The sequence below is a fragment of the Perca flavescens genome, chromosome 17, assembly GCF_004354835.1.
Source record: "Perca flavescens isolate YP-PL-M2 chromosome 17, PFLA_1.0, whole genome shotgun sequence".
NCBI classification, from domain to species: Eukaryota; Metazoa; Chordata; class Actinopteri; order Perciformes; family Percidae; genus Perca; species Perca flavescens.
Genome location: NC_041347.1, coordinates 5,039,131 through 5,054,138, shown reverse-complemented (window position 1 = coordinate 5,054,138; position 15,008 = coordinate 5,039,131). Strand labels below are relative to the sequence as shown.

The 15,008-nt window shown below is 40.7% G+C and overlaps 2 protein-coding genes across 2 annotated transcripts in view; both read right to left on the bottom strand.

Moving 5' to 3' along the window:
• Nucleotides 1-11,670, bottom strand: part of LOC114572493 (regulating synaptic membrane exocytosis protein 1-like) — a 68,952-nt gene extending 57,282 nt beyond the window's left edge. Inside the window, exons 1-2 of the mRNA XM_028604158.1 lie at nucleotides 11,354-11,670; nucleotides 498-538 (exon numbers count right to left, since the gene is read on the bottom strand). Of these exons, the coding sequence (XP_028459959.1) occupies nucleotides 498-538; nucleotides 11,354-11,552 (240 nt within the window). The 5' untranslated portion in view covers nucleotides 11,553-11,670. The remainder of the gene's footprint in view (nucleotides 1-497; nucleotides 539-11,353) is intronic.
• Nucleotides 11,671-11,673: 3 nt separating this feature from the next.
• On the bottom strand, nucleotides 11,674-14,083 carry LOC114572492 (regulating synaptic membrane exocytosis protein 1-like). Its single transcript, XM_028604156.1, has 3 exons — nucleotides 13,794-14,083; nucleotides 11,759-12,054; nucleotides 11,674-11,705 (listed from the first exon to the last, which is right to left on the bottom strand). The coding sequence occupies exons 1-3, from the start codon at nucleotides 14,081-14,083 to the stop codon at nucleotides 11,674-11,676; spliced, it is 618 nt and encodes a 205-aa protein (XP_028459957.1).
• Nucleotides 14,084-15,008: the final 925 nt, after the last annotated feature.

Here is a 15,008-nt window from a genome sequence, read left to right as displayed (position 1 = left end):
ACCGTGTTTTCCTACGCTGTAACAAGAGTGTGTAAACGAAAATTGCATGAACTCAAAAATAGCGCCAAATTGTTGTACATTTTTTGAAAGTCTTTTCAAATGTTAAAGTGTCTTAACATGAATCCAACATATTATTGGAAAATATAAATCAACCTATTTGTGAAAAAAAACACATTGATAAAAGGCTTACTGGCCTATTAGGTAAGGTAGTCACTAAGATAGCCATCAACAGAAACAGTTAATACTAAGGATTCACTGTGCCATATGTATTTTTAACATTAAACTTGATTTATAAAATCATGCCAACAAATATTTTACTGTATTTATTAAATTAAAGTACAGGACTCATTGGTTGAGAAATGTGCACCATGACAATGAGGCACTTTACAGCACCAATGGCACTCTTGGCACAATCTGGGTCCACTTAATGATCTGAAAACGTTCAAGCTGAATATGAATAACATTAGATACAAAATAATAATAAAAACATGACTTACATGCCATACAGTGGGGTCATGGGGGTAGCACTCCCAGTCACCTACAAGAGAAAAGAGACCGGCTCAGATACTGTGCATGAAGCAGAGACGATAACCTCCTGCATATCCCTATAACACACACACACACACACACACACACACACACACACACACACACACACACACACACACACACACACACACACACACACACACACACACACACACACACACACACACACACGCATACAGCAGAAACTGTATACACAGCACATACCAGCCTGAGTCCTCTCATACACAGCTCAGCCAAATTTGGAAAGTATTTGTATATAGTGGAGAGGGTTAAGTTTATTGAATTGTTAGGCTTGGGCTAGAATTAGAATTGTATCACTGCAGTGACAAAGTAGCCTTTTAAAATGCTTGAAATCCCTCCCAGATATTTTACAGATTAAATGTTGTGGAATTACACCAGGGGTACTGCAGTGTTGTAAGGCTAAATACAAACTTTGGTAAATGATGACCGAAAGTTGATGATCATTATGAAGCAAGTGTCCTGAGATAGCATCTGTTATGATTTGACACTATAAATTAAATTAAATCAAATTGAATATTTTTCCTTTGTATTATTTTCTCTATTCAATTATGCTTTTCACCTCTTATAAATACAGAGGCTGGAGTGTGCCACAGGAGGAGCCATAGACTTTGATCATGTTTAAATAATTTATCAATTTCAAAAAGCTGTTATAACTCGAGTAAATACATTTGCATTCAAATGATACATTATAAAACTTAAAGTAAAAAAACAAAAGTAAAGCTATAAAAATTATTATTATTAATCAAATTATTCTTTTCATGTTGTTTTTTTTAGTTATTTATGTATGTATGTAGTAATAATTGATTTTAATTTAATTTGATTTTAATAATTTTAATCAGTTAGAAAAAAAACTATGAAGATAAATATAAAATAAAAATAAAAAATTAAAATTGAATTAACTGGTTTGTATTGCATTTACTGATGTGTCTGCCTATCATATGACATTTTACAATTAGTTTCCTGCTTTAACATATACATCTTGTGACAGTTTTAATTTATTTGTCTTTAATATAAAAAAGTTTAATTAACAAGACAAAAATTTTACAAAAAAAATCCAGGTCCACTTAATTACCAACTTTTTCTGAAGCTCACCCAGTAAGAGCGTGCGCCCCATGCTGGCTGAGTCCTGCAGTGGCGTGGGTTCGAATCCAAACAACTGCCCTTTGCTGTGTGTCATCCCCCATCTCTCTCCCCCTTTCCTGTCTATCCACTGTCACTTGTAATAAAGGGAAAAAGCTCCCAAAAAATTATCTTTTAAAAAAAACTTTTTCTGAAGCTGTCAACCCTATTATATAGTCCTCATCATTCAATGGACAAGGCTAAAACTCCTAAAAGTGCTATGCAATATCAACAGATCCATCTCTGGGACAAGTGAGCAAGCTCCATTCGCTGATGAGGACAGTGTAATATGGCTGAAAGCTTCGTAAAAAGCTGCTACGGGGACTTTAAGTGGATTGTTTTGCTAAATATTTCTAAATAAAATCCTATATTTTGGTAGATGGCACAGTTTCACTTCAATTCGTTCAAGTGCTTTTTAGTAATGGCAAAGCCAGAGTAAACTTTACTGTACGTATGCAAACACAATTTAACAATCATTTTCTCCATTGATTTTTTTTTTTTTTCAGTATTAACTGTCTTTCAGGGACTTCTCAACATGAAGTTGGAACTGGTGCATTTTCTTCATGTTCAGTGGAATATTTTAGACAATTACACAACATATTTTCAATGGTTCAGGCCTGTCTCCCGCTTTGGGCCTAAAACACAGGCTCCTCTGTTTTATACTGTCAATGCTCTGTACACATGGGCCGAGGGGCGCTGTCGAAATGTGTGCAGGATCCCGACGACACTGTTATGACACAGAGTAAAACAGAGCCAAGCGTTCCTATGAGCCAGGAGGCTGTGAGGTTAATGAGTTGTGACAACTTATAGTGACATTATGTAATCTTAAAGCAAATGCTCTGACGATAGACAACGGAGTTCTCTTGAGCGATTTTGTGCAGTGGGTGGGCCATGTTGGTGAGTCTTGTGTTTCTAGATTTACAAGGACCTGATTGAAGAAGAAAGGCTATCAAAGTCACTATGGAGTCAGGACCACCAGAGTGACTTGTTGTGAAGAAGATAAGGGTTGTATGAGATTTTAAAAACTAATACATCCATAATAGTTTGATACATTTTTGATTAAAATGTATGTATGTTGAATGTATGTATGTATGTATGTATGTATGTATGAATGAATTAATGAATTAATGTATGTATGTATATATGTATGTATGTATGTATATATATTATGTATGTACTGTATGTATGTATGAATTAATTAATTTACTGTAGGTATATATGTATGTATATTATGTATGTACTGTATGTATACTGTATGTATATATGTATGTATGTATGTATGTATGTATGTATGTACAGTATGTATGTATGTATGTATCTATGTATAGTATTAATGTGTGAAATATAAATCGTTCTATTCCATCTGTCCTTTTGGAGCTACCTTTATGTTCTTGACAATGGAATGAATAAAAAAGAAACCAATACAGATGAAACCATGTAACCAAAATCGAACCTATTATATCAAATAGAATATCAGTCATAGCTTAGCGAGAGTTTGGACTTGTGGTCGCTTTCTTTCTCTAGTCTTTCCAAAACCAAAATCGGAAGAGGAAATGTGTAGGGAACAGATTAAAAAGTGCTTGCCTTGCCTGCTCAAACTAAAGCTGCAAACGTTAGCAGGTCTAACTAGCTAGCTTACTTCTAAGAGTAGTAACCTTATGCTACTTCTGAGGGCAAGGAGCAAACCATTTACTACATCAGTTTGTGTGGCTACACAAACGCGTTTAAAAAACAAGACAATTTACAACTAGCACACTCACTGTGTAGTATTTTTTATGGAAACCTGCCCTGGGCGCTTTTAGGCTAATGTTAGCGGCTCTGTCCTGCTCTTTATTGGATTGGGGGACGTTTACTCTCCAAGCCCAGCCAGCAGTATCTGTGATAGCATTACTTTTGCTAACATGTTACATATTAAAAAATGAATACAAACTGCGAGAGGTTAATCAACCTCCAATACTGTATCAACAGTAACTAAGGGGGTGTCAGTTATTGGCTTATAACATGAAGTAGGAATTGTATATTAGTGGTGGATTTCTAAAAATCTAAATAGCAAATCTATGATGAATTGTTTAAGAACTTGGGGGCCTATGAAAAGGTTCATGAGCCAGAAAAGGTTGACAAACTCTGGGATAAGGAATTCAAAAGTGAAAGGTGCATGTTTTATGATGTGTTATGATCTTTGTGCTGTGCTTTTTCCTTCCTTCCTTCCTTCCTTCCTTCCTTTCTATCAGAGAATGAGTTGAGTTAGTAGCGTGTGTTTGTGTGTACGAGGATACTTGCACAGATCATAATAGGATCTACTGTACTGTGACTGACTGCATATTTGTGTGTGTGTGTGTGTGTGTGTGTGTGTGTGTGTGTGTGTGTGTGTGTGTGTGTGTATTTTCCTGCACTGATCTTACAATGATTTACATGCCTGGGTGCTTCTCGGCTGCCAGCAAGCACATCTCCGAGCTGACCTGGTCTCAGTCTCGAGCTAAAAAAGGAAGCAGTGTCTCGCTGCCACGCCGGTGTGTTTAAAACCTGGCCTGACAGAACACTCTCATCCTAAACCTCCACTTGATCAATGTCACAGAGAGTGGTCTGGGTCCTGGCTGGTGCTGCGTGCAGGGGCGATTCCAGTTTTTTTTAAGTGGGGTGGCACAAGGGGGGAAACATTAATTGGTCATGTGACAAGGACTGGGAAGACTGGGCAGAACAGGCAGCCAAGTGACAGTACTTTGATCCAATGGAAATCACAGCTTTCAGATTGACATCACTCTAGCCCAATGGATGGGGGGGTGGTATAAATCATATTTCTGGGGGGCCAATGTCACCACATTCCCCCCTTCTAGCCCCTCATCCTGGCTGCGTGCACCCTCTTTCTCATCAGAAGAAGAAGAAATTGTATTATTTGTCACATACAATTGTACAGTAATTTACCTATGGTCTTTTCGCACACACTGTGCTCATAAATCATTTTTCCGGTTGGCGCACGTATGTTATTTTTAAAGATAACGTTATATGATCCACTAGTCTCGATAGCAGTATCGATAAGCTCGGACCTTAATGATTTTCGGGCTTTGAGAAATTTGGAACCGGGTCCTTAATAGAACTAGGTCTCGAGACCCATCCCTACTCTCACCCGCCCCAAGCACTGAACATGGGGGGGACAGGGATTTCTCTAGTGCCACCCCCTCCTTCTGGAACTCTCTCCCCCAACACATCAGACTTTACACATCACTTGCTAAGTGACTCAAAACCGCACTCAAAACGCCCAAAATCAGTTTAAAGCTCCTTTTAGCCTGTAACCAACTGAGCCATTTCCATTTGTTTCTATCTTTTTGCTATGCTGTTTTGCTGCACCTTTTCTCTAGTTGTAAGTGATGGTTTTATACTGATCTTGCTATTTTTATAAGTCCCTTTGAGTACCTTTTAAAGCGCTATATAAACTAAATTTATATAAAATATTATTATTATTATTATTATTATTATTATTATTATTATTATTATTATTATTATTAGTGAAATTCTCTGCACTTGACCTGTGCTAAACATTAGGAGCAGTGAACAGAGACATAGGCCTACAGCATCTGGGGTTCAGTGTTTTGCTCAAGGACACTCTGACATGTGGCCGGAGGAGCCGGGGATTGAACCGCCAATCTTGAGCCACAGCCACCAGAACACACGTTATTGATGAAAGTGGCAAATACTGTAATAAAGTGCTAAATGTTAGAAAAATAATGTATGCTCATTTTTAGAGCTGCAAAGATTAATTGATTAGTTGTCAACTATTAAATCAATCGCCTATTTTGATAGATATTTTGTCATTTTATATGAAAAAAATCATTCCAGCTTGTGACAGTAAACTGCTCTGGTTTATTTGGCATTTCTTTAAACCAATCACAATCATCTTGGGCGGTGCTAGGCACCGGGAAAAGCCCTGCAAAATAGCCTCGGGAAGGAACTTGTTTTGGTGGAACGTGTACGTTGAAAAGTTGTTTTAGTCGTGCAACAGAAAACTCAGATTGGACAGATAGTCTAGCTAGCTGTCTGGATTTACCCTGGAGAGATCTGAGGAGCAGTTAACCATAGTCCTTAGAAATCCGCCGGAGTTTAGAATGCCAACACAAAGGAAGCCCAAGGCGATGGATATCCAGCCTAAATGAGTGAAATGTGACGGAATTTCCGTTGGCATCGGAACGATCCCGGAAGTGGAACGTCAAGGATATAGGCTTTGGGAAACAATGATCGACATTTTCTGACATTTTATAGACCAGACAGGTAATGTATCGAAAGTGTGTTACTGAAACACACTGGTTCACAAACTTTTTCTGCAGGGCCTTTGTGCTTTACATTTACCTGGCAGTCCTTTCACAAACTTGACCATGCTTTGCTAGCACAGCAGCAGAACTTTTATATTTAGCGTTGCCTGTTTTTTCATCATCGGGCAGCCTCCTACAAGTTCTCCTAGTTTAACGTTGGCATATTAAAAGGTGTGTAAATCTCTGGATGGGAATAAAACATTTTGACGATCATTCATATGACCAAAAAGAAGCAAGATTCTTACTTTTCAATAGGAATAGTGTAATTTCTGAGGATGGATGATGCATGTATGACATTTTTATCAACATTGAGTTTCTTTTTTGTGGAAGCGTCATTAAAAAAATATGCAGTTAGGTTAGTCTCTGCTAATCAGAGATGGGAAGTAACGAAGTTACTGTACTTTAGTAGATTTGTCAGATATTTTTACTTTACTATTTATTTTTGTGCCGACTTTTTACTTTTACTCCTTACATTTTGAACACGAATATCGGTACTTTCAACTCCTTACATTTTACAAAACTGGCTCGTTACTTTAGTTTCAAATTATTTCAGTGGAGTTACCGTTATTATTTTTTGTGTCATCAATACCGAATTCAATCTAATTGGATGGGAATATATGTGCACTTGACGCACCACTACAAGACGACTCCACAGATTCGACGGCATTCATTTTGCGGCAAATCATTGCGGCTTGATGGCGGTAACGTTAAGGGGAAGATTAAAAAAGAGAAACTGGATCTGTGAATTCTCACAGAATCACAAGTGAATTCATATCTTGCTACTCAATCAGAATCTTCTTAACCTGGAGTCCCAGTCTCTGTCACAATAATCATATATATGATGTTTTAGGCCTACTGGCAGACATCCATTTAAAATGTAGGCAATGGCATATAAAGAGCCTTTTTTTCCAGGTCCGCTGAAGTTTCTCAGCTTGCACTAGTAACATTTGTGTGGTCCAGGTAGCTTTGCATAAAAAATGGTTGTCATTCGCAAGGCTACTTTTACTTTTATACTTAAACTGCAAATTTCCAAGCCTGTACTTTGTTACTTTTACTTGAATAAAGAAGTTAAATCAGTACTTTTTTGCCATCTCTGCTGCTAATGGTATTTTATAAACGTGTCTCACGATTCAAGAAGAACGAATTGAAACATGTTTGTGATAACTGTTAAAAGCCATTATCAGTAAAATGCTAAAACCATATCATATAAGCATGACAGCTCAATCAGTAGATTGACAAAAATAAATCTAAACTAAAGGTCCACTTATACATAGCATACTGTATCTTTCCTCTTCAGTAATATTTCCCAGCTCTAACCAGGATGTCTACTTTGTGTTCTTTGCGAGGAAAACGCAGACTTGCAGCAAACCTTCAGTAGTGCTATCCTAGTACCATATCTAGAATAAAACAATACTAGAATATTACTCCACCCTTTGCTAGACTGATTTAGCTTCTTCTTCTTTTTTTAGCACAGTTGGATACATAGCAGTGAGCCACAGTGCCTAGGAATGGTTAGTAGTGAAGTGACAAAACCCAGCTTGGACATGACAGTAGCGTGTACTCAGGCTTGGGGAAATAGTTGGCTATGTGAGGCTACACACGGTCAACGCTGGGATCAACCGGGGTCAAACTGCCCCATCACGGACACACTAACATGCACACACATGTACGCTTAGTGTGGGATTGCCCCCCCCCTCAGGGCTAAGCTGAAAACAATACAATATGACACATAGGAAAGCGCTGGGATACACACACATGGGTTCGCACACACTCTTTAACATACACGCTGGGATGCTGTGCAGTGGCTCACTTTGACATTCAGACTGCCGGCTACGACCCGCTGCACGCACTGTACACAGAAGTTGCGGTGAGGTGCAATGTTTCTGGAAACACAACCACACGACAGCATTTAGAAAGCATCTAAGGTGCTAATGTCTTCAAGTAGCTTGGTGTGTAATAACTTTCAAGAACTGCAAGCCCGAGCAAGCAGTTTTTCCCCAAATCAGCCGGTATCAGAGCAATCTTACCTGTTCTGATCACTGAACGCAGAGAGTTTAAGTAGAGCGGCGTCTCCAGATTCAAGTCTGAATGAAGAAGGCACACTGAGACTAAACAGCTCTGTCCACTTCGTACAATCACCTCCCATGACACAGTGTTACAGTGGGAGTGTTTAAACAAACACACACACACACACACACACACACACACACACACACACACGCACCAAAATTGCAGTGCCTCATACCTCATACACAAGAACTGTAAATTCTATGTTAGTAAGACGTGGTCAATCATTCTAATGGCCTTATCAGGCTTATTTACACAATGTAGTTGTAGGAGACACCTTGCTCCTGTCTGGGTGCCTTGAGGAATTAAACCAAATAAAAAATGAATCAAGACAGGTAACAGTTAAAATGTGTCAGTGCACAGCTGCAGTGATATGTCTGTATGTAGCTTAGCATTAGCCAACAGTATCAGCATGGTGTGCATCTAGTGCCTCATGCAGGAGGAGGTGAATGGTCCACCGATGCATACAAAATGCTTCCACATGAAGCAAACAGAGTTACCTATATGTTTGTTTACTTCCTCCCCTGTGTCAGATATGACATAAGAGCGTCGCTATGAATGGCAATTTCTCGTCTGTAAACTCATAGCCATGTCCAAATTCCATACTGCATTCTAACTGTTAGGCAGGTTTTGAGTATTTACACAAGAGTGTAAAAATAATGGACGTAGCATCGGTGATGTCACGTCATTTTGTGGACGGCCGTTTCAAAGCCTCGAGTTTGACAATTTGGCTGTCACCATTTTGGTTTTTTGAAACCGGACATGACAATATTTGGACAGGGTGGAGCTTGGGAAGATGACCAGTGTTGTCTAGGGTTGAGAAGCTAAACGCTAAAGAGGGAAAGTTGACGATTTTTAACCGGCAAGTTACCAGCTAACGCTAGCACTAATTAGCAAGGTGCTACCAAATGCAGGACAAGACATTTTTAGGAAACCAAAATGTTCCGATCAACTTTGATGCAGTGAAAACACACAGTGAGAGTTATTTAAGGGGTGATAGAATGCAAAACTGATTTCACCCTGTCATAGTTGAATAACAGTTCGGTGGGTAAATAGGACATACATAGAAGCTCAAAATCCCATTGACACCCCTGTATGAAAATCTCATATTTTGAAACTGCCGCTGAAAACGGGGAATCTCAACAAAGCTGGAACTTGACGTCAACCTCCCAAAAACCGGAACCTTTGTCAGCCCATGGGTATATTAAGAGAACGGTCACGCCCCAACATTTACATAGGCTACACAACCGACCTGAGATCAGGTAGTCACGCAGATCTCTGCTATCCCATTACAAAATTCACTTCTGAAACTTTTTTATGTGAGAAATCAACTATGTAAAGCTTAAATATGCAAAGTCACCGTCTCTTGGGCTAATAGACAACCAAATGCCCCTGCCCTGACAGAGCTCCAGGGCCTGCAACTCCCCTCTTCCTGCTCGCTAAATGCCAGGTGTATGTGAGTGAGAGCGCGGTCAGCGAGCTTGTTACACCAGCAATCTCTTACCACAGGTTTCAGTAAATCTTTTAATGTGTGTAATTATAATGTGTTGAGTTATTTAAACAAACGATTTGGGAAATAAACTCCGCTTGTCCGCGAGTCTCATTGATAGAGCCTGCGGCTGGATGTAGCTCTATCAATGAGACCTAGCTAGCCTCCTCTTAGAATTCCTCTGAAATTCAGAAATATTCATTAACTTGAAATCGGACACCGTTGTTAGCTTTATAAGACCTTTAGCTAGATGTTGTAAACGTGGCGTGACAAAATTCAAACCGTAAATATACTCGGAATTACGCCGAAAATGAAGCTAACTATCCGTGATTTGTAGCTACCCAGGTAGCTAGGATTGAAGGGACAGTTGCAGATAACGAAAGCCCTAATCTTCACAAATATTCATTAATTTGAAATCGGACACCGTTGTTAGCTTTATAAGACATTTAGCTAGATGTTGTATACGTGGCGTGACGAAATTCAAACTGTAAATATACTCGGAATTATGCCGAAATGAAGCTAACTATCCGTGATTTGTAGCTATAAACGGGTTACATCCAGCCGCAGGCTCTATCAATGGCATTTGGTTGTCCATTAGCGCAAAAAAACAGTGACTTTGCGCGGATATGGAGTGCTGTGGGCTGCCGTGACGGAGCTCCAAGTACCTCATAGCCGGCCGGGGTCTGTGAAGGAAGGCAGGCTGGGCGGCGAGGCAGCAACACAGGCAGCACCGGCCGCTGAACTCCGACACACAGTCTTACCCAATTTGCAATTAGCCATCAATTTTCGTAAAACGGCCCATATTTGAGCTTTATATAGTTGATTTCTCGCTAAAAAAGTCTCAGAAGTGAATTTAATAACGAAATAGCCCAATAAACAATGTATAACTTTGCAGTGTCTGAAATATGAGACCTGCTGTCGAATCTCCCATGTGTTTCTATGTAGTTTGCTCAAACCAATCAGCACGTAGCTCATTCTGAATATTCATGAGCATACCATATTTGGAAGAAAAGCTCTTGTTCCAAATAGAGCCATATTCACAGGGTAGTTAAGGGCCTAATAAAATAGCATTTGGGCAATTTTCAGCCCAACCAATGTTACATACCCTATTAGGAGACCTTAAGGAACAGTGTAAAATACCCTATATAATCATTCTATCACCCCTTTAAAGTTTAAGTCAAAAACATGGACAACATCCAAAAAACGAGTTCAGGGCTATTTTAATGTACACAGTGCCATGGTTAGCATTGCTAAGCCTCTATCATGATTAACATTAGACACGCCCTAAAGCATCCCCTTCTTTATTGTCTATTTTAAAATAGACCTACAGCAACTTTAATTGCCATTCAAAAGTCACAGTTTGACTGACATCTGTCACTAATTCTATAATTTCTTATCAGGACCCTGGATGGAATATTATGTATACTGCTGGAGCCCTTTTAGCGCTGGATCTTGACATTTTACCTCAAAAGACAGATTTAGGGTGGAGCATGCTGGTCCTATAGTGAATCTTTAGAGGAAGGAAAGGAAATGTGCATTAGATGTCATGTCAGTTCAACATCTGAGAGATATGAGTGGTTGTTACGGTTTAGTGTTGACCTGTAGTGAAATAGAAAGTACCTCCCTGGCCTGAGCAGTGTAAGGTACTGCCATAAAGCAGTGTTGAGACAGACCATTCCCTCAAATTGGATGGATAAACAAATGAATGAACTGACAGATGTCAATACTTTCCATATCCTCCCTGGCTGAAATCAACAGCAGGTTTTTTCATGGACAAAAAGTGATGATTGATATTGTCTCTCACCTCTCTCGCTGACACTTTCGATCTCAGCGTCCTCACAGCTGCTGTACTCGGGCGTGGTCCCTCCCTCCTCCTCTGAACTGCTGACGCTGGTTTGCCTCTTCACTCCGGCCCCCAGCCCCCGTTTCAACTTGTAGGGCCTTGGCGGTGGCGGACGCAGAGATTCCGATTGGTCCGAGCTGAGCGAATCATTGCGCAGCATGCTCTCCGCCTTCTCCCGTTTGGTCCGTCTCGCTACGGGTCCCTGGCCGGGGTTCGAGCCAGGGCCCGAACCCCCAGGCTCTCGGAGTTCAGGGGGAGGGGGCTGCTGAGCAAGGGTGTGTTCATGCGGCCCGCCAACCCCGCCCACCGTCCTCTGACCAGGCCGCACGCCATCCCCAACATCCCCTACTACGCCCGTGCCACGACCCTGCACAGGCCCAGGGTGGCCCCGGCCTCCAGGAGGGACCGGCCCTGCTTGGCGAGGGGGGGCACCGCTGTGGTCCATGTGGTGGTAGCCCCCCTCTTCTGTCCGTCTCACTCCGCCATTCCCTCCCACAGGATCGTGCTCCAGAGAGCGTCCCTTTGTCAGCCGCCGGCTTTCCCTGCGCTCCCTGGACTCCCCCCGCATGTCCCGGTCCATGGAGACCTGGGTCTGCAGCCTGGCCTGACCTGGCCGGCGCTCTCCGCGACCAGCTCCTCCTCCTCCTCCCCTTCCATTTCTCCTGGGGAGCAATCAATATGGGGACGGAGAGAGAAAGAAAAGAAACTGTGAGAGCTGTTGGTATTTAATTTCAGGCACATAGATCACTGGATACTGTATTCAAGATATTTGTATTTAGCCTCATTGAACATCGATCAATCGCTGCATCAGTAGATGCGCCGGTTAATTCAGGATAAATGAACAACCTGCTGTGTGCCCAAGCATACTGCCTTTTCTAATACGAGTTTCCAAACACGTCGCTGCTGATTGGCTAACATCTCTGACACGCCCACCAAACCAGAGAAAACATACCTCAAAGCTTGTTGCACACCGTTCGAGGAAACATGTAATTCAACCAGGGAACCGTAGCAAAACGGTGCACGCCGTTATGAGATTTAACGTGCCTTAGGTCTTTTGGTTTGTGTTTTGTTTTAAGAGCTAGAGATTATATTTGATCATATTAATTCCGTTTGGCGTGACCTCCAGGTCCCATCCTCCTCCACCTTTTGTGAACGTTTTTGATGAAACACTTCAATTCTCACTTCCACACTGACTCTGTGAGTCATTTTTGATTGTCTTATCATCGACACTGGCCATGACAGTAAAAATATAAACCATTATGTGGGCATTTTGGTGTCACAAAAAAACATGATAGCTACCTGAGTAAATGATATGTGAAAGACTCCAATGTTTTCCACTGCTTTTAGTTTCTACTTCCAAACTATTTGACTCACACTTAACAAATACCACTGCTGTGATTATGAATGGGTAACCGTGTCATTGTTAAAATGAATGTCCAGTAATGGAAAGTCACGAGTGACAACGCATTCTACTATCCAGTGTTTTGGAATGGACTGCATTCTTCCATTAGACTAGCAGAATGGCATAGGAAACAATGCCACAGACGGCTTGCTTAAGAGACATAATGCACCACTGTATAAAAGAAGCAAAGGATGGAGGCTGGAGATAATGCACAATAATACAAATATTAACATATTTTACAAGGACTGCTTTCTTTCTGGTGTGGCTGAGGGATTGCAATTTAAAGGGGCACTCCAGCAATATTTACCATCACTATTACTAGTCAGGATTAGTCCTAGCTGTAGTACACTATAATCATGTATGGTGGAGACATGGCCAGAATGCCATCCCTCCATTAATGTTCCAGTGACACATTAGGTTGGGTTTTACCTATGTTGGTCACGCATCTGTATGTAGGATTGGGCATCGAGAACCGGTTCCAACTGGGAATCATTTCAAAAATGACGATTCAAATGGAATTGTTTTCTTACTGGGATCGTTTGGAAAATTCAGTGGGTCCAAATTTAACACAAATAACTAACTCAGTGTTGGTTTCGGTAGCGGCCAACGTACTTCAAGGCGCTTGTTGTGTTGCAGCAATGGAGCACAGGAAGCACGCTCTAAAGTGTGGCTTTATTGTACCTTCAAAAAAAGAACGGTAAAACTGTAAATCCCCATTGAATCAAAAACAAAATGTTCCTCCTATCTGTGAAATAAGCATGTGACCCGTTTCAACTCCACCCCTCAAAGAATCAGAGTCGAGAATCAATTAGAACCGGAATCGAAAGAAAGAATCGGAATTGGAATCAGAATTGTTAAAATCAAAACGATGCCCAACCCTATCTGTATGTATCTCCAGATGCATAGGGTTTTAGTGATGTTGGCTTTAGATTTTTCCCTCACGCAATGCCTTCACTCTCTGTCTTATAACACGAGTTCTACGACATTGCTTCAGCTTACGTGTCTCGTGGCGGTTCGCTGTGTGACCGGGCATCGGTGCCAGGTGTGGTCCCAGGTGCGCTGGGTCGGTTGGGGTCTTGGATCGCGGTGGTGGAGCCCGGGGGTGCTTGGGAGCGAGAGCGGAGCTTCTTGTCCCCGAGCGTTTGGCACACAGACGGCTCGCTGACGGCTGAACCGAGGCCAGCGGGTTTCTCAGCCTGACCGGTGAACCACTCGCCTGGCTTGGTCAGGATCTCCTGCTGCTTCCGGCAGTTATTACACACCCAGATCACCTGGTTACAAAGGAGCATGGGTAGAGATTACAATCAGAGCTATAGGACACACGTTTTCATTAGAAAGCTTTTGTACAAACAGATTAGATAATCATATGACACTGGGCTGCACCATATGCAATAACATTGATGAATATCGCAATAACAATATCATAATCAAGTTTATTCAGTTCTGATGCGTTCAGTACTTGGCTGAAAATACAACACATTGCTTGTTGAATTTAACACTCATTCAACATTCTCTTATTCGGGGTTTCTGCAGGTTTCAACAAGTCAAATTTAAGACTTTTTAAGACCCTTTTAAGACCTTTATGAATGAAATGTAAGACCTATATCATGACATAAAAGTACAACGAAATGCAGAGTCACAAAAGTACTTGCAAAGTAAATAAATGTATTCAAATTGACTAAAAGCGACACAGAGTAATATTAATACATATACAGCAAATTATAATTGGACTATCGAAAGAAAAAAATATATAACACCACGGAATCAAAAAAAGCATTTCAATGAGCATTAGAGGTAGCGTAGAATGGACGTAGGGACATTAAGACCTGTTTAAAAATGTTGAAAGCGTAGAACACAATACTACAGCGAAATTAATTTTTAAGTATTTTTTTTTTTTTAGACTTTTTAAGACCCAGTGGAAACCCTGTTATTGAATTGAATATAAAAGGCACCACTAAAAGTTACTGACATTTTAAAGTGCAGTTTTCTACTGATATTTTATTTCAACTAACACAAAATACTGTCTTTCGGCATATGTCGCAGCCTTTCGCGATCCATTTATTGCGCCAGTTAATATCACGATATGCGAAAAAAAAAACCATATATTGTGCCGCCGTAATACACTTACACAACATTTCAGAGAATTGGACGTTTTTGTCTCAGGTGTTTAATGCAGCTGACATTAGTATCACAATAATGTTTCCAACAGGAAGG

Bases quoted from the DNA above. Each gene is read 5' to 3' on its own strand.
- LOC114572492 (XM_028604156.1), bottom strand. From the start codon at position 14,083: ATGCTCCTTTGTAACCAGGTGATCTGGGTGTGTAATAACTGCCGGAAG. The intron at 12,055-13,793 runs GTAAGCTGAAGC...ATTGCTCCCCAG, and splicing joins AGCGAACCGCCACGAGACAC to GAGAAATGGAAGGGGAGGAG. The intron at 11,706-11,758 runs GTCGTGGCACGG...CGGCCTGGTCAG, and splicing joins CCACCCTGGGCCTGTGCAGG to AGGACGGTGGGCGGGGTTGG.